The 20,083-nt window shown below is 36.2% G+C and overlaps 1 protein-coding gene across 1 annotated transcript in view; it reads left to right on the forward strand.

The window, feature by feature from the left end:
- GNAI1 (G protein subunit alpha i1) overlaps positions 1 to 16,124 on the forward strand; it is an 85,077-nt gene extending 68,953 nt beyond the window's left edge. Inside the window, exons 6-9 of the mRNA XM_019451292.2 lie at positions 153 to 281; positions 6,439 to 6,568; positions 7,980 to 8,133; positions 14,054 to 16,124. Coding sequence (XP_019306837.1) covers positions 153 to 281; positions 6,439 to 6,568; positions 7,980 to 8,133; positions 14,054 to 14,244 — 604 coding nt within the window. The 3' untranslated portion in view covers positions 14,245 to 16,124. The remainder of the gene's footprint in view (positions 1 to 152; positions 282 to 6,438; positions 6,569 to 7,979; positions 8,134 to 14,053) is intronic.
- The last annotated feature ends 3,959 nt before the right edge of the window (positions 16,125 to 20,083 follow it).

Genomic DNA, 20,083 nt, shown 5'->3' on the forward strand with positions numbered 1-20,083 from the left:
GAACATATAAACTTAAATTGTTTTATTACCGAGAAATGTAACGATTTCCAGTAATTTGAATATTGCATGCATCAAAATGTTTTACTCCTTGATTGAGGAGATCTTTAATGGCTGTATTAACGATTAACTTATTGTCTTGTTTATTTTTTCAGCTATTTGAATGACTTGGACAGAATAGCACAACCAAACTACATTCCAACTCAACAAGATGTTCTCAGAACTAGAGTGAAAACTACAGGAATTGTTGAAACCCATTTTACTTTCAAAGATCTTCATTTTAAGTGAGTAGCTGCAAAGCATAGAATTTACAAATTTAGATATAAAACACCTTGTTTAGTAAAAAAGTGGTAAAAGTATTTAAAAACTGAGCTAAAAATTACAAAAGAAAACTTTTCTTAGGTTATTGGACAAAGCATTTTTGGGTAAAAGAGGGTAACAAACATTCTCAGAAGGAATATTTGTATTTTTATTTGAGAAAAAATGGCCATGCAGTCTCTTTTGCCTAGATTTTTCAAAGTCATTTAAATAAAAATAGTTTTTGACTTTTATTTCTGAATAGAAAATATTACTCTGATATTATAAAGTGTTGTCCTACATTCTTCACAAAAAAATACTGATTGAATAAATGCTTATTTATGGAAATACTAAAAGTGAAGGGTACCTTTTTAAAAGTTTTCATGAAAATTCTTCTTCATGCAAACGTGTGTACTTTTTTAGGTTGAAAAATGTTCGTTTAATGTAGAATGTAATGAATATTGACTTACTGAGGTTTGAGTAGAGAAGCACAGACTTGGAGCCATTGGAAATGCTCACTTTGTCCAGTCCACTCGGGTCGTGACAGACCAGACCCAGGGACTCTCAGTGAAACATTACATTCAGATTTACAGACCTGTGTTCCTCTTTTTTAAAGCATGAAAAAACCACTTGGACTTTGCTTCAGTTAACTCTAGTGCTCTGAAATAGTAAATAATAAAGCAGAATTTCTGAGAGCATCTAAAAAAGATTTATAGTCAAAGATAAAAAACAAATATATTGGTGAGCTTCTTTATAAATAAGTTGTGGAAAGTAGTTACCTATATGCAACTATACTTCTGACTCCTTCCCTGAATATCTTAAATACATTTTTTCTATTACCGCTTGTCACTGATTTATTCTACATTCATTGGTTCATGTAATTGAGTTTTCCAGCAAACTAAAATGGAATTTTAATTTTCCATGGCAGCTTCCCTCCAAAAAGAAAAAAACCCAAATCCAAACATCGCCCTGCCTTTTTTTAAAGAGAATTACAGATCATAATTAGTCTATCTGACCATGTAACTTTGTACTTTAATACTTGGTAAAGTTTTGTTGAAGCGGTCACTGGACTTTTTTCCTTGCTGGCAATAGCTCTTATCAAAATCATTTACTTTCTTTTCATCTGTTTACTACTTTTAGGATATTAAATGACCAGTCAGGAATAGTAAAACATGAATATTTAAATAGTCTGATATGTCTGATCTGAGAACTATTGTCATATTTATCTTAAAGTTATAAAATAAGGAAGCTCACTGTCAGAATGAGGCTCCAGAGGTTTGTTGTTTTGTTTTTTGTTTACTTTGTTTTAAAGACCATATTTTAAAAGCAAACTTAAATCATTATGTTCAGATAATGGCTTTGTTCTAACAAATGTAGTTTGAGGAGAAAATGCATGGAGTTGGCGGTTAGCAAGTAAGAATACTTGAATTAAGTTTCCCTATTAGGTAAAGAGGATGATTGGTTAAGAGTCTTACCAGAAGGTATTACACTCTGGCCCACTGTTGGAGGTATAAACATAAATGGGGTGATTGCCTCTCAGGGGAATGTTGTAGAGGGAAGAGCTCTGTCAGTGGGAAGGCACAGTGCTAAATGCGCAGTCTGTCATGTGGCACTTGATGGAATCTGTACAAAATTCACTTTCAGTGTTGGTTAGATTAATCGTAAACATTCGCTTTCCCGACCATGCTCTTCATTCTACCCTCAATTTCTCGAAGTTGTCATTTCATCCTCAAGCAAGTGCTGAGATTCTGTAAATTCTCTCTCACCATGATACCCCCAGGAAGTCCCTTTATCTTTAGTCTCCTTGGGTGAGGTAGAATTTCACAGGATGTGTTTCATTACTGTTTTCACTTGCTGCCTTAAGCATAGGTTTGTCAGGAACTTCAGATAAACTTTGTCTTATTTTGGATTTGGGTTCTGTTAAATTACTATCATTGTAAACATATGGTTCCAACTTTGCTTTTTATATGTTGAGTCTCAGAAGAATGAGGGCAGAAATATACTTAGAATAATTCTACAGGGAACTCTTGAATTTTGTGTGCTTTGTATTATAATTCATCGTCTCATTTTAATGAATGGCTGATGTAAAATTTCAGTTTCATTTAATTTTGGTATGATTGGAATTAAATTCAAAATGAGGCAATAAAGCACAATAATTTTAGAATATATTTATCACCTCTGAGTGTTTGTGGAAAGTGTCTCTGTGGACTACTATATTGCTTTTAAGGAATCAGCAATTTTACTATAATATTTTTGCCAAATACAGAATTAAAGCATCCCTTCTATTATAAAATTATAAGACAAATTTATGTTACTTTCATATAGTACTGTAAATGTAAAGTGGGTTTTGGAGTGTATTTACAGGGTTGACGTGCACCTACAGTCAGCGCTTTGTACCAGTGAGTCTTGATCACTGTGCTATCAGATGACAGTCTGAGAATGTCAGAACATCTCAGGATCTTCTTGGGGGTACCTGGGTAGCTCAGTTGATGAAGTGTCCAATTCTTCATTTCAGCTCAGGTCATGATCTCAGGATTATGGGATTGAGCCCTGCTTTGGGCTCTGTGCTGGGAGTGGAACTTGCTTAAGATTTTCCCTTTCCCTCTGCCCCTCTCCCTGGCTTGCACTCTTTCTTAAAAAAAAAAAAAAAAAGTGGGGGGGATGCGTGGGTAGCTTAGTAGGTTAAGCATCTGACTTCAGCTCAGATCATGATCTCATGGTTTGTGAGTTTGAGCCCCACATCGGGCTCTGTGCTGACAGCTCAGAGCCTGAATGCTGCTTAGGATTCTGTGTCTCCCTCTCTTTCTGCCCTTCCCCACTCACATTCTATCTGTCTCTCCTTCAAAAAGAAACAAACATTAAAAAATTAAAAAAAAAAATCTCACGATCTTCAATATCCCCTTGTACTTTCCCCTCTCTCCCTAAAAGAAACCTGAGAAAAATCAAATCCACTTCCAATTTGATGCTAGAAAAAAGTTTCATCTGTTCATATGAAGGAGAACATATTTTTGTTTTTGATGACTTTTTAAAAAGTTCAGAATTTGAAGATAATTCTAAAGTATGTGTGAAAAAGGAATAATGCCTTATGCACAGTCATTTGTTACATTAGATTTTAGTCATTTTTGTTCCTTGGCTAATGAATTAGACTAGTGATTCTCAAAGTATGGTCCCCGGACCAGCAGAATCAACTTTATGCACCTGGTGAGTCTGATTTATACTGAAGTTTGAGAAGTATCAGTTTATTCATTTCTAAACTGAATAAATTTAGGAGATTTCTTCTGTAAATTACTTGATTATAAGTTAAAAAGCCTTTTTATATGTAACATTCCCACAGCATAACTGGAAGACCTAGATCTTTCTTTTTTTTTTTTTTTAATGTTTGTTTATTTTTGAGAGAAACAGAGATAGAGACAGATCATGAGTTGGGAAGGGGCAGAGAGAGAGAGAGGGAGACACAGAATCCAAAGCAGGCTCCAGGCTCTAGGCTCTGAGCTGTCAGCACAGAGCCCGACATGGAGTTTGAATCCATGAACCATGCAATCATGACTTGAGCTGAAGTCAGAAGCGTAGCTGACTGAGCCACCCAGGTGCCTTGCAAGACGTGGATCTTTAACGTAGTAAAGCTAGTCTATTATTGCTTGAAGGTGTTTTAAAATATTCTGTAGACATAGTTCATGCATTCATTCAACAAATTTGTGAAGTATGACAAAGTCTTTGTCTTTACATTGTTGGGGGAAGGGAGATAAATGTTCAGATGTTCAGGAGGTGATAATCACTATAACGAAGAATAAAACAAGGTAGGGGGGATATATTACTTTCCTAGGGCTGCTATAACAAATTACCACAAGCTCGGTGGCATAAAACAACAGAAATATATTCTTTCATAATTCTGGGGGCTAGAAGTGTAAAATCAACATGTCTGTACAACTGTGCTCCTTCTGAAGGCTCTTGGGAAGAATCCTCTCTTGCCTCCTCCTGCTTCTTGTAGTGGTTGGAAATCCTTGGTGTTCCTTGGCCTTTGACACATGGGCTTCTTCCCTGGTTCCCGCCTCAGTTTCTCTTTCCTTTTATATTTTACTATAGCCACAAGGTGAACCAAAGCCATACCCTGCACATTTTGCTTGGAAATTTCCTCAGCCAACATTCAAGTTAATTTCTTAACAGCCAGCCCTAGTTTTTGCGACTTTACAACAAGAATTGCCTTTGCTCCAGTGTCCAGTAACACATTTCTCATTTCCTTCTGGAACCTCATCAAAAAATCTCCTAACATCATGTTCATGAATGATATATGTATATCCTCTAAGATCGAAGCTTTTCTGCCATCCTTTCACTCCCAAGCATCTCCAGAATTATTACCTTAGATGTCTGTTTCGAACCAGCCATCTTTTCAAAACAATCTGGGCTTTTATTGTGTAGTAACTCAAGGTTGTTCCAGTCTCTACATAGTATCCAATTCCATAACCACTTCCCCCATTTTAGGTGTTGGTTACAGTAGCACCCCACTCTGAGCACTAACATCAGGGTTGTCCATTTCAAGGAATTGACTTACGTGACCACGGGGCCTGGCAAGTGTCAAGTTTGTAGGGCAGGACAGCAGGCTCAGACAGGAACTGATGTTTCAGTCTTGAGGTAGAATTTATTTTCCTTGGGGGAAACCTCAGTTTTTGTTCTTAAGGCCCTCCAACTGATAGGATAAGGTCTCTCCCCTTATCAGGGATAATCTTTGCTGAGAGACTACTGATTTTAGATGTTAAGCACAGCAGTAAAATACCTTCACAGAAGCACCTAGGTTAGTGTTTGACTAAATAACTGCGTATGATGGCCTAGCCAAATTGACACACAAAACCATCACAGAAGGAAAATGTCGGATGGGATGGAAAGGGTTTGCTTGTTATTTTATATTGAGTGGTCAAGATACATGTAACATTGGATCAGAGAAGTTACCTAAAGTAAATAAAGCCTTTTTGGTAAGGTTATTTTCAAATTCTGTTAATGGGTAATCATTTTAATTTCTTTTATTTTGTTCTTATTTAATCTTTATTACCAGCTCTCCTTTTTGTGTGTTAAACCCATTTTAATTTACTGTGTGGTAGAATCATTTTGTTATATATCGTACTTAAGGAACAAATCACTAGCTAACCCAATAGAATGAACGGCATTGAAATAATGATAAAAGTAACAATATTAGTTGATGTACTCCGATTTGCTTTATAGGCCAATACTATTCTGCAGGGAAATTCTTTTTGCCTGAGAATTAAATAGGGACTATTTTAATTAGTGCACCATCTAGATGAATGGAGCCTTTTAAAATGCACCAGTTTGCATAGTGTTTCCATTATATAAGTGGTTATTTCTAGGTTGCATAACAATCTATGTGCATTTCAACCTTTGCTTAACTTCATAAATTCTTATAAGAAAAAAATGAAAAGATCATTTTCTGTATGCTGCTTGTGTTACTACCTTGTACACCAGGCTACAATAGTCTGCAGTTAAACATTGTATAAAAATTGGGTTTTTTCCTCTAACTTTTAAGACTATTCAGTAAGGAAACCCATTTGTCTCCTATTTCTTATTTTTGTTCCTATACCTTGGCTTTGCTTTTTAATTTAGGCCACCTGTTGGCCCCAGCTAAGTATCACTTGCTCACTCAGCATTTTCTTACCTGGAAATGAGGTTTCCCCTTTATGTCAGAGTCCTACTTTTAGCCTCTGAAAGAATTAAAACATTTTGTGGTGGGAAGAAGGGACCATGTCCTCTGCCTCTAATGTTCTGTGACTCTGGCAAATTGAATTTACTCTAATCTCTGCATTCCCTAGTTGCTTCCTGTGACTTCTCAGTGTTTACTCATAGTGCAGTCCACTCATTTGTATCTGCTTTCATGTTCTGATCTAAGTGTTCTCGTATGTTAATGAATGTGTTGTTTTTTGAGGGTATTTTGAGCTTTGTTTTCAATCAAAAATTTTAAAAACCAGACTTTTTTTTCCCTTTGCGAAAACCAATTTGTGACATCATTTTCCTCCCGTGTAATGTCCTTTTCTTTTCTCCCATGCCACATTCCCCCTGCAATTTGGAGCTTTTTTGATGATATTCTAGAACCCCTTTCTAACATTTAAGGTGATGTCCAACTCCTTTTTTCTCTTATAGAATGTTTGATGTGGGAGGACAGAGATCTGAGCGGAAGAAGTGGATTCATTGCTTCGAAGGAGTGACCGCCATCATCTTCTGTGTGGCTCTGAGTGACTATGACCTGGTTCTAGCCGAAGATGAGGAAATGGCAAGTAGAACCACTGTGAAAGATGAAGGGCTGGAGATACTGCCAAGGATTTTTCTGAGAATAATTCTTGAGTAATTCTCGCTAATGGCGTGAGTTATTTGAAAGTTCAGGCTCTTTCCTCTGGCTCTTCTTTGTATATACTGAAAGGGAAGTACACTAAAGAAGCACAGAGGGACCCCAAGAATAAGAAAAGACTGAGAGTTAATCTCCCTTCAACCCGATATGCTTAATTATGCATTTCCTGTATCTGCTATCTAGGAAGTGACTAAAAGTAAACTCCTGTAATAGTCCAAGGCTCATTTTTCTTCACTTGTTACTTCTGCCAGCTCTGTAATCTTTAATCCATGTTATACTTTGCTATTGCCGTGTAATTTTCAGAGGTGTTGCAATGTACCATTAATCTAGGGAAAATATTTTTATATAGAAATTTAAAGTTCTGTCATTTTATTTTTTATCCTTAACATGTTTGTTTATTATTTTTGAGGGAGAGGGGGCAAGAGAGAATCCCAAGCAAGCTCTGCGGGGCCTGAACTCAAACTCATGACCTGCAAGATCAAGACCTGAGCCAAAATCAAGATTCACATGCTCAACCGACTGAGCCACTCAGGCACTCCTAAAGTGCTGTCATTAAAAAAAAAATGTTTTAAGTCTTTATTTTTGAGAGAGAGAGGGAGACACAGAATCCGAAGCAGGCTCCGGGCCCTGAACTATTATCCCAGAGCCCGATGCGGGGCTTGAGCCCACAAACTGTGAGATCATGACCTGAGCTGAAGTCAGACACTTGACCAGCTGAGTCACCCAGGCGCCTCAGAGCACTGTCATTCTAAATTAACTTTAGTACAGACTGGGGAAAAAGAGATCAAAATGTCACTTTTGTATTTTTAAAATCAGGCACGTGCAATTATAGTGCAGTTCACCATCACATATTCCTTTCTGTCAGTGTCCTTTTGATACCACGTATACTAGAAGAACAGGAAACTGGGGTGGAGGATTCCGTCCCTCACACACCATTATATTTAGAGGGTTGGGCTAATTGCTCAATTTATTAATGTTTAAAAACCTTTACTTATCTTTTAATGGAGAAGCTTCCATTAACTTTGTAACAGTGAGATCTCTTTTTGAATGTTCACACTTGGTGTCTCTAGATTGCAGGGTCCTGCAGCAGGGTGTTCCCAGGTACAGTGACACATAGTGGGCACTGTGCGAGTACGGGTTGAATGCAAAAAGTGATGAGTAGTGTACACATTCATCTCACCTGCAATCAATACTTGTTCTTAAATGGCGGGAATGTATTTCTGTGCTACATTATTTTTCAGCTGACCGAGCTCTCTCTTCTGATAACACTATTTTTTAAAAGTAATACTTTCAAAACCCTTCGTGTTGTGACAAACTGTATTCTTTCCTGTTACAGAATCGAATGCATGAAAGCATGAAGTTGTTTGACAGCATATGTAACAACAAATGGTTTACAGACACGTCTATTATACTTTTTCTAAACAAGAAGGATCTCTTTGAAGAAAAAATCAAAAAGAGCCCTCTCACTATATGCTATCCAGAATACGCAGGTATTTTACTTGTGGATAACTTGTCAAGTCATGTATTTCTAACTGAAGTTCCCCTAAGGCAAGATTTCAGTTGTAGATCACCTTTAATTAAAATTATTAAACTACATTCAAGTACAAGTAGTTCCTTGAGGTGTAGCTAAGATTATTGGAAATAACATATTCAAATAGAAAAGCTGTTAGGTAATTTTTTTATGATGATCTTCTGTCAGCTATGTGTGATGCACAGTAAATAAGACCAGTCTGTGTTCACGGTCTAATCTCAAAGACGGATGTACTCTTACACACAAAAAAAGCTGCATGTTACTATAAGAGAACATGAACCGTAGTTATAAGGGTTATAAATGAAGAAGGAATCCGCGAACCACTTATTTTTCAGGGGAGTCACACAGTTTCACAAGTAATCCCAACACTGGTAAGGAGACTGTTAATGGTCTTGTAATTCGCCTGCTGTGGACAATGGCCTGAACTTAGAAAAGGAGACCTGAGATGCGGTCCTGGCATTTCCATAACTAGCTCTTTGATCTTGAACAAGGCAGGTAATTTATCTGGGTCTCAGTACCCCATTTGTAAAATCAGAAGTTGAGCTAAAACTTGGTTTTAGTTTAGCTCCTTAGAGCACCTCCTGGGCTGCTACTGAAAAGTAGGTACAGGGACTAAAGATACTTCCCTCCCTCCCCTATCCATGCACACAGCATCTCTCTTATTAAAGCAGGGTGACTTTGTTTCTCTGTTTTACATATTAGGTTTCTGAATAAGATTTTATTTTAATGAGGAAGAAAGATTCTGTGCCTCAAAGAGAGTTTGACTACCACTGGTTTATATGGTCTCTAAACCCAAATATTCTGAAGAGTCTGGTTAATTTAGCTAATTGAAAACAAGTTGCCCTGACCATATCCTTTATTTTTTTTAAAGTCTCAAGAATCTGTTTCATTATAAACACAAAGGTAGTCTTGTATTGAGTATATTAATAGTACACTGAGTATTTACTGCCTTTTCACAGGCCTAAGATAAAACAGCCCTATGATTTCAGTGCTCTTACATCCCACTCATGCAGGTGAGAACACTGGGGCTCAAGGACAGTCTAAATCCAACCCCAGGTCTATGGGCGCGCCTGCACCCAGCCCGTTAACAACCAGACTGCCAGAGTTAAATTCTCATTAGAACCAAAGGGGAAGATTCTTGGATAAATATAATCACACTACTCATTATTGCAGGTCATTTTGTGTACTTCCATACGTTGACTCAAAAAAATTTCACACAGTTGCTTATTTTTAAACTTCCGTGTTCTTTTTGAAAGTCCTCGTATCCTGTCACCTTGTTCAGAAACATTTTAGTGCTCATTAAGAATAAAACTATTTGTAGGCCTGAGTTTGAAGTTATCCAGAGTCAAGGTGGCTCAGTTTTGCCTTTACTTTCATCTGTCTTTCAGTTTATTTTTGTCATTTTCTATTATGAAGTAGCCATTTTTTCTAATATTACCAGAGTTGCCCAAATGAATCCATAAATATCACATACCTACAGGGATTTCAGAGCAGCCAAGAAAGGATATTTCTTATGTTGTCAAGTTACTAAGAATCCGTGATCTCACAATCTTTGAACACAGAGAGTATTGCATAATGTTTTCACAATGCCAATATCAGGATTAGAATGTAAAGTCCTCACTACATGCTCTAAGTCATGATTCCATTGCTTCTTGCTGCAACCTCCACTTTTAATTCCTGCCTGTGTAGCCTCTAAACTAGGAGCAGGCAGAGGTGGGTTTATCTCCACCTCTGCCTGCTCCTATTGCACCTGTTCTGTTAAAATATCAATATGTTGGCATTTCACCACATTCCATCTGCAACCTGCAATCTTTTAGCGCTCCCTGCTTTCATGGTCATGTTTTTCCTCACCACGTTGAACTCCATTGTCAACTCTAATTTCTCCCTAGAGCCTCAGGCTTGAGTTTCCAGCTGCTTATTGAACATATACGTGTTTTTTTAACACCCGAAACTCCTGTTACTATTTTCTCAAATATCCTCCATCTCCCTTTCAATTATATTACCAATCCTTCCCAGTTCTTCATTCTTGAACCAGATCATACTTGCCTTTATACATGACGGTTCTATCACATCTAGAAAATACCTATTACCTTCTCACCACATCTTTGCCATTCTTAAGAATTAAAGTCAGATTGAGAAATACGCTCATGAGTTTATTCATGTATCTTAGTTCTTGGCATTTTGCAGTCTAGCTACCCATAATATATACAGCAAGTTAAGCTCTGCACTCTGTTCAAGAAGCTTTTTTCTCAAAACATATTTTTAACTGACAGGTTGCATTAACATCTGTCAATAAGACACAGTTTATTGCTTTAGAATTTCAGAGTACCAATAAACTCAGTTTTGATTTGTAAAGTATATGGTTGTCTGCTAGCCACCTAAAGAGTTAAAATATAAACTTATTTGACAGCCTAGAAAAAGTAGAAAAATTCCTAGAAACTTAGAACCTACTAAGACTGAATCATGAAGAAGCAGAAAATCTAAACAGACCAATTGCTTCATGATCAAAATCTCTCAATAAATATGTCCATGACCAGATGGCTTTACTGATGAATTCTACCCGCATTTACAGAATAATTAATACCAGTCCTTCTAAAGCTCTTGCAAAAGAAAAATAGAGAAAGGAACACTTCCAAAATCAATTTATGAGGACAGCATTTTACCCTAATACCAAAACTAGACAAGGATGGCATAAGAAAATTACAAGCCAGTACCCCTGGTGAACTTAAATGCAGAAATCCTCAACAAAATGTTACCAAACCAAATTCAACAATATTTTAAAATAATTATACACCGTGATATAGTGGGATTTATTCCAGGGATACAAGGGTAGTTCAATTTTGTTAAAGTGGTATATCATATTGATTTGCAAATGTTAAAGATAAAAATCTTGATCTTCTCAAATGATACAGAAAAACCACTTGACAAAACTCAACATTCATTTATGCTAAAAACTCAAAATAATGTACCTCAAAACAGAAAGGCCATTTATTAGCTCACAGTTAACATCATACTTCAACAAAACAAGGAAACCCATCAGAAATAAAACAAGGACTGCCTTTCTTGCCACTTTTATTCAACATAGTATTATTTGATTATAGTATTATATATACATATTATTCAACATCTTTATATATGTATACATATATAAAGACTCCACTAAACTACTGTTAAACTAATCAATGCATTTAGTAGATTTGCAGGATACATGGTATATATGCAAAAATATTTTTCATTTCCATACACTAGTGATGAATGATCAGAAAGAAATTAAGAAAACAATACCATTTACAATTGCATCAAAAAGAAAAAAAATAACTAGGAATAAATGTAAGAAGGGGAGAAAAAAATATCTCTACACTGAAAATTCCAAGACATTGGTGAAATAGAAGAAGAAAAAGTAAGGGTAAGATATTTCATGTTCACGGATTAGAAAAATATTGTTAAAATGACCATACTACCCCAGAGCAACCTACAGATACAGTGCAATCCCTCTCAAAATACTAGTGGCATTCTTTTTCACAGAAATAGCATAAACAATCCTAAAATTTGTTTGGAACCACAAAAGAACCTGAATAGCCAAAGCAATCTTGAGAAAGAACAGAGCTGGGGGCAGCAGGGTCCCTGATTTTCAGCTGTGTTGCAAAGCTATAGTAATCAAAACATTATGGCATTGACACAAAAATAGACACACAGATGTGAGAAATAGCCCAGAAAATAAACCTACACATATGTGATCAAAAAATTACAACATATGAGCAAAGAACATACAATGAAGAAAAGATAGTCTCGTCAATAAATTGTTCTGGGAAAACTGGACCACTATATTAAACCATGCAAACAATTAACTTAAAATGGATCAAAGACCTCAAACCATAAAACTGCTGAAAGAATATAAGCAGTAGCTCCTTCATGTTAGTCTTGGTGATGATTTTTTGGATCGGACATCAAAAGTGAAGACAACAAAAGCAAAAATAAACAAGTAGTACCACATCCAACTATAAAGTTTTTTGCACAGCCAAGAAAACCAACAACATGAAAAGGCAGCCTATGGAATGGAAGATGATACTTGCAAATGATGTATCTGATAAGGGGTTAGTATTGAAAATATATAAAGAAGTCCTACAACTCAATAGCAAAAAACACAATCCACTAAAAAATGGGCTGAGGATCTGAAGAGCCATTTTTCCAAAAGAAGACCTACAAAGGCCAGCAGGTCCATGAAGAGGTGCTCAGAATCTCTATAATCATCAGGGAAATGCACATCAAAACCACAGTGAACTACCACCTCACTGATTAGAATAGGTATTAGCAAAAAAACAAGTGTGGTGAGGTTATAGAGATAAGGGAACTCTCTTGCCCTGTTGGTGAAAATGTAATTTGGTGTGCAGCCCCTGTGGGAACTGTAAGGAGATTCCAAAAAAATTAGAGATATCCAGCAATTCTACTTCAGGAAATTTCTCCAAAGAAAATGAAAACACTGACTTAAAAAAGATAGGTGCTACCTGCATGTTTATTGCAGCATCATTTGCAGTAGCTGGTGAAGCAGCTGGTAGAGTTCTGTGAGCAGGGTCCCAGGTGGGAGTTGGTTATATAGAGTTCTGCTGACACAGAGTAAGCTACAGGTGTGGACCACAGGATCTCAGAATAGCTTTACGAAGCAGGCTGGGTAACCGAGGACCTTGAAAGCCCAGCAAATACTTTTGTGTTACACTGCAAGAGAGAGATCTAATAATTTTTTTTAAATGGAACAGTTTTTGAAGTATCATGTGTGTACACATATAAAATCTATACATACGTGCACATTTAGGATAAATGTGAAGCTCACTGAAATTTTAAAAAGGGAAAACACAGGTATATGCACTCAGATCAAGAGACAGCATTATTTCCAGGTTCCCAGAAACTCCATCGTGCCTCCCAGTCTAAACAAATGCCCCCACCCTCAACACACCGAGTGATTAGGACTTTTGTCTTCATTGATTAATTTGTATTGTTTTCCAACTTCTTTTTCCCAACATCAGTTGAGTCCTACAGTATATACTCTTCTTGTGTCTGGCTTCATTTGTTCAACAGTGTATTTATGGAACACATTCATGTTGTATGTGGCAATAGTCCTTTTATTCTCCTTTCTCATTCCTGTATGGCAGCTCGTTGTATAGATATACCAAAACTTTTGGGTTGTTTCCTAACAAGTTAGTTCTGTTATTAACAGTCTTTATGTGTCTAATGATGAACATAGGTAGGTAGGTCTGTCAAGGGCTTGCCTAGAAACTATTGCTGCATGTGCATGTGATTATCATTAGCTACGGACCATTTCTGGAGTGTTTACTCAGAAGTTTTTAACCTCATGGCCGTAAACCACATTGTAGACCCGTCTACAATTTTTGAATAAAGAAGAGTGACAAATGCTAATTAATGTGTATAGAGGAAAGGGAATAAAAAATACCGATTACCATTCAACCAGGTAATTTCTAGATCATCCACTAGACTGGAAATGAAATAGCATACCACCATCAGGGAAGGGAGTTGGTTTGGTGTTGGGATGTTGAGTATAAAGGGGAAGAAAAAGGAAGATCTGGCATTTGGATTGGGCAGGAACAAAGACCCCGGGGAGCCAAGAATACCATGCTTTTGGTGTGTTGTGTTGTTTTTTTTTTTTTTTTTTTAAGGGTAACTTAACAGTCATTGAAAGGTAATTAACATTGGGTATTTTTCATTTAGAGGAACGCCTTCCTCTTGTTCTAGAAGGAAAAATACAGTGACATAATCCACATATTTTATATGTATGGAACTGATTTCAATATTTTCAGGTCCATTTTGCTTAGATGTGTACTCATTTTAACTTTTCGCCTTATGGTTCTTGCCTTCTCCCATCTCAGGCTCAAACACATATGAAGAGGCAGCTGCGTATATTCAGTGTCAGTTTGAAGACCTCAATAAAAGAAAGGACACAAAGGAAATATACACCCACTTCACATGTGCCACAGATACGAAGAATGTGCAGTTTGTTTTTGATGCTGTAACAGATGTCATCATAAAAAATAATCTAAAAGATTGTGGTCTCTTCTAAATTTTGCAGTTAATGGTAAAATGCATTTTCAAACCAAATGAGTACTTCTGTGTGGATCTCTCTAAATTAGAGTCTTGCAGCAACACAATGTAGTATACAGCAGATGTATCTGGGACCTGACCAAAGTTGTTCTGTTGTGTTTTTTTAACTGAAAGTAATAGAAGGACCTTTCTTAAATGTGAGAGGTGGTCCTGCACTGGGAAACTAAGGGCAGTGTTAATGCTCGACTCTAGTGTATTGATGATTTCTGCCTACGTGTAAATATGCAAATGTATGTATACATGTATTTATAACTTTTGTTTTCCACATTACTTTTAGGCTTTAAGAGTGGCAACTTATTCTAGCGTGATGGCTTTGGTAATAAACAGAAATACTAAGTACTTTGTACTGAATGACAGACTATTACCGTGTTTGCCAGTTTTAAACAGCTTTATTTATGTTCATGTCTTGTAAATTTTTAAGTACAGTTATTAATATTAGGAAACATTGCAGCCCTTATCTTGATTATATGTATACTTGTAATCTTAACAAAGTTATTTGTACAAACATTGCACAGACTATTTTAATAACATGATTTGTTCTTTAAATTTAATGTGTTTTATTGAAATGTTCTTAGGATGAATATACCTGCCTTTGGATCAGTTATATAAACATTGTATGCATTTTAATTTTTCTTCTAAAAGTGCATGCTGATCTAATTCTACATTAGATTTGGTTTGAAAAACTGAAATTTCAGATTTTTGAGGCTATACTCTCAGACTTACTATAAACACTTAATTTTTATTCAGTTGGTTTGTTTTCACTTTGGATTTTAATATTTGGATGGTATTCATGCATTTCCTTAAAGGTGATGCCAGATTAATTTTTATACACTTTAAATAACTACATTCTTATTTATAACTAAGTTTAGGTGGATTATTGAGAGCATTTTGTGGGTAAAAATATGTCAGCATAATGAATTTTGAGACATTCATTTGTGTATTTCCTTTGGGAAATCCCTTGTACCTAGCATACATGATAGTTCCTTATTTGGAAGATAACAAGAAAGATCTTTGAATATTCAGCTGCTGATCTAATGCAAGCTTTAGATTCCTATATGTAACTACTTTCAAATTTAATTGTCACACTATATATTAAAATTACTTTTTTCTCGTACTCAAATTTCCACCACTTGCTTGAGTTAATATTTCTTTTTAAATTGTGCTATTATTTCTGACAATTAAATGGGCAATTACACTTAGAAAATGAGTAATAGTACTTAATAAAGTCAGTGATTTTATGTATGCTCAAATAAGTGTTACATATCAGCTAGATATTGGACTTTGATAGTCATTTCTTTTCATGATTCATGATGTGTCTCTGTGACTTCATTTCAACAAAATGAACAGCATTCCCTACCCTACTTCTGTTGTTTTACTCATCTTGAAAAAGGTCCTTCAATAAGCTTTGTGGATAAGTAGTTTCTTAGTTACGTGCTGTCATTTTGTTGAAGTATATTTCTTGAAGTGTGTGTGGGTGTGGGTAACCACAGACTACATTTTCATCTGTTATATTTTGGGGATTTGTTTTTCTTCTTTGTGATGTAAAGAAATTCAAAGTTATCACAGTTTCTTAAATGTGTTAGTTTAGATTCTTTACGTGCCTTTCATGAAAGATGTTTTCATTAATTTTACTGATGGAAGACCTGTAACATCCTTATTGTGAAGCTATGTATGAAATTCACCTATACTATGAATAAATATGAATCCTGAGAAATATTGTTTAAAAAGCCACAAAGAAGCACATCTTGGTGACCATAATTGGTGAATTCCTGAACTTTATTCTGTGTAATTGTGTTACTAATAAATCCTAATAAATTTAAATTTTTAAAATTTTACAAACCTGTTGACTAAACACATGTTTTACATTAGGATTTACTAAGTATCAGTCTATGGAATGCCCATTTATTCTTTATCTTTTTGCAATTTCATCTCCACAAACTTGAGTTTTTCCTGCCTCAAGTTTCTTCAGGAGATATGGTGCCACATTTAGAACTGCCTGGTTGATATCCCCTTCTGAGAATTTACTGCCTGCCCTTAAGTCCATATGTCCCAAACCACGTTCATCACCATTCTCCCAGTTCTTACCAGTTCATTAAACCAGTTCTTACCCCCTAATTTTGCCAGTGTAACCACTCAGTACCATCATTCTTCAGTGCCTCAACAGGCAACTTTTTAGCCACTTATAACTCTCTTTAGCCCTCATCTCCATCTCTGATAAGCCACCATTTTGCTCACAACTCTAGTCTTCCAATGCCTTGCCAGTTTTTATTTTTCCTTTCCATTCCTACTACCACCTACCAAATGCAGGTTTTTGCTTCACTTCTGCGTGAAATGGCTTAATTAAATTCTCCACTTCCCATTTTTCCTTTCTCTCATACAGGCTAGTTATCCTGATTGTGTTATCTTGTGTTATCAGGGCATTGGCTCTGACTTTTCAATAGAACCAAGTTTAACTTTGCCTCCTATTCAGAGCTCATCCACTATCTGATCCCACTTCATTATGTCTCCACTCCTCTTCTACACTACATCCTAAAAGTACTTTGTGCATAGCCTGGGCCTTCCTCCAAGTATTTGTCTACATACTGTGTGAGATATGCTTAAAACAATCCATGGAACATGGGAAGTGTTCATTCATATCTAGTAATGTTACTTTTATTAGGACTTTTGTTTGTGTTACCTTTTTTAGATTCACCTGTCATCTCTTTAGTCTGCTTTTTGGGGAACTACATGGTTCCAGTAGGGCTGCCAATCCTCCCTGGCATAGGATCAAACCTGACCAGTCCTGGTCTCTCATCACTAGGCATGTGACCCAAAATGAACCAGTCATAGTCCCAGTTATCATCCCTAAATTTATGAAAGCTGTTCTGGTTTCTAAAATTCCCTTCATTTCAGTATCCTTTTAAAGGACTCTATATACTTCATTAAATTCAGATTCAATCACTTTGAAAAAGTCTCAAAATGCGTATGTTCTTACTGAATGTCAAAGGATCTGTAAGATCAGAAAAGGCTCAGAGAGGTTAATTAACTTGACCAAGACCAAATCAAGGTGTCAAACCTATCACTTCAACTTCATGTCTATTGTAGAACTCTTGAGAATGCTACCTTATTTCTAGAAAATATGTAAGTTGTTTATCCCCACTCTTAACCATCTGAGTTTATCTAAACACTTTTTTAGATTATAAATACATAAGACAGAGCAAAGCTGGAGGCATCATGCCTGATTCCAAACTATATGACAGAGTAATTAAAATAGTATGGTATTGACATAAAAATAGATACATGCATCTGAGGAACAGACTAGAGAGCTCAGAAACATGCTCTTTATGCTCCACTGGTTTACAACAAAGGAACCAAGAATATACAATGAGGAAAGGACATTCTATGATAAATGGTGTTGGGAGAACTAGACTGCCATATGTGGTCTAGAATGGAATGACCACTATTACAAAACATCCACAAAAAATAACTAGGTGGATTGAAGACTTGAATACAAGACATGAAACCCTAAAAGTCCTAGAAGAAACCATAGCTCCTTAACATGGGGCTTGGCAATAGATTTGGATGTGATACCAAACATTAAAGGCAATAAAAACATACAACTAGAACTACAAACTTTTAAAAAGCTACTTACTACAAAGGAAACCATCAACAAAATGAGAAGGCAGCCTATGGAATGAGAGAATACATTCATAAATCTGATGAGGGGTTTATATTGAAAATATATAAAGAAGTCCTAAAACTCCATAGCATAAGCCACACACTCTGATTTTTAAAAAGGGCAGAGTATCTAAACAGACATTTTTCCAAAGAAGACCTACAGATGGCCAAGTCCATGAATGTGTTCAAAATTGCTAATCAGAAAAAAATGCAAATCTAAACCACAATGAGCTATTGCCTCACACCTGTTAGAATAGCTATCATAAAGGCAAGAAATAATGAGTTGGTGAGAATGTGGAGAAAAAAATGATTATGTGCAGATGGTAAGAATGTAAATTGGTACAAGCCACTATTGAAAACAGTATCAAAGTTCCTGAAAAAATTACAGAGCTATAATATGATCCAGCGATTTCACCTCTGGGTATTTATCTGAAGAAAACAACAGTAATTCAAAAAGATAATATGCATCCCATGTTCAATGCAGCATTATTTACAGTAGCTAAGATATGGAAACAATCTGTGTCTGAACAGATGAATGGATAAAGAAAATATGCTGTATATACATGCAATTGAATATTTTTCAGCCATAAAAAAAGAAATCTTGCCATTTGCAGCAACATGGATGGACCTTGAAGCCACTGTGCTAAGTAAAATAAGACAGAAAGATAAATACTTCATGCTCTCACTTATATGTGGATTTTTTTTTTTAAAAAGGAAGAAAGCAGCTCATATATACAGAGAACAGATTGGTGATTGCCAGTAGCAAGGTGGTAGGCTAAATGGGTGAAAGAAGTTGTTAACAAGTACAAACTTCCAGTTATAAGTCATGGGAGGGACAGCTGGGTGGCTCAGTCTGTTAAGCGTGCAACTTCGACTCAGGTCATGATCTCACAGTTCATGAGTTCGAGGCCCGCATTGGACTCTGTGCTGAGAGCTTAGAGCCCGGAGCCTCCTTTGGATTCTGTGTCTCTCTCTGCCCCTCCCTGCTCATTCTCTCTCTCTCAAAATAATTTAAAAAAATGAAAAAATAAAACAAAAATAAAAAAAAGTCATGGGAATATAATGTACAGCATGGTGATAATAGTTAATACTGTGTTGCATACTTGAAAGTCTGAGTAAATCCTAAAAGTTCTCAGCACAAGAAAAAAAAATTTGCAATTATGTAAGGTGGTAGATGTCAACTAAACTTAGTGTGGAGATCATTTTGCAATATGTACAAATATCTAATTATGTTGTACACCCAAAACTAATATAAAGTTTTATGTTACATATCTCAATAAAAATGAACTAAAAACTTAAAAAGTATGATACCTATTATATCTTATACCAAAGCTATTTATGCTATCTTAACATCCATTTGATTTGAAGCTACTTAAAACAATTTTTTTTAATGATTATTTACTTTTGAGAGAGAGAGACAGATCATGAGTGGAGGAGGGGCAGAGAGAGACACACACACATACACAGAAACCGAAACAGGCTCCAGGCTCTTAGCTGTCATCACAGAGACTGACCAGGGGCTTGAACGCACAAACCATGAGATCATGGCCTGAGCCAAAGTTAAGATGCTTAGCCAACTAAGCCACCCAGGCACCCCAAAGCTACTTAAGAGTATGAACAGTTTTAGATGTTTTAACCCTAACCTGAACCCTAACTCTAACCCCTAACCCCTAACCCTGTCTGTAGAACCAACCCTGGTACCTTGTGTAAATGAATTTCATTAATAATGTAATGAATGTTACAGATGTTACTATTTTCACTGCCTAGTCTTCTATTGTAGAGACAAGTAGAGAGTGGTGGTGGTGGCCTGGACCCTCCCATCCAGTATAGATTCAAATCTGGGCTCTATTTCTTATTCATTGGGTAACCCTGGGCAATTTATTTAACCTTTCTTTGCTTCCTTTTTATCAACCTGAAAACATAAGGATTAACTAACCAAACCACTAATTTGGTTGTCATCATTTAATAAGTTCATCATGCATGTTAAGCACTCAGAAGTGAACCTAGCACTTGGTAAATAAATTTACTGTTGATTACAAAGACTATTTAATTTGGGGGCAACTTTGGGGTGCCTGGGTGGCTCAGTCGGTTAAGCGGCCGACTTCGGCTCAGGTCATGATCTCACGGTCCGTGAGTTCGAG

The sequence above is a fragment of the Panthera pardus genome, unplaced genomic scaffold (assembly GCF_024362965.1).
Source record: "Panthera pardus isolate Hobbes unplaced genomic scaffold, ASM2436296v1 HiC_scaffold_8, whole genome shotgun sequence".
Taxonomy (NCBI): domain Eukaryota; kingdom Metazoa; phylum Chordata; class Mammalia; order Carnivora; family Felidae; genus Panthera; species Panthera pardus.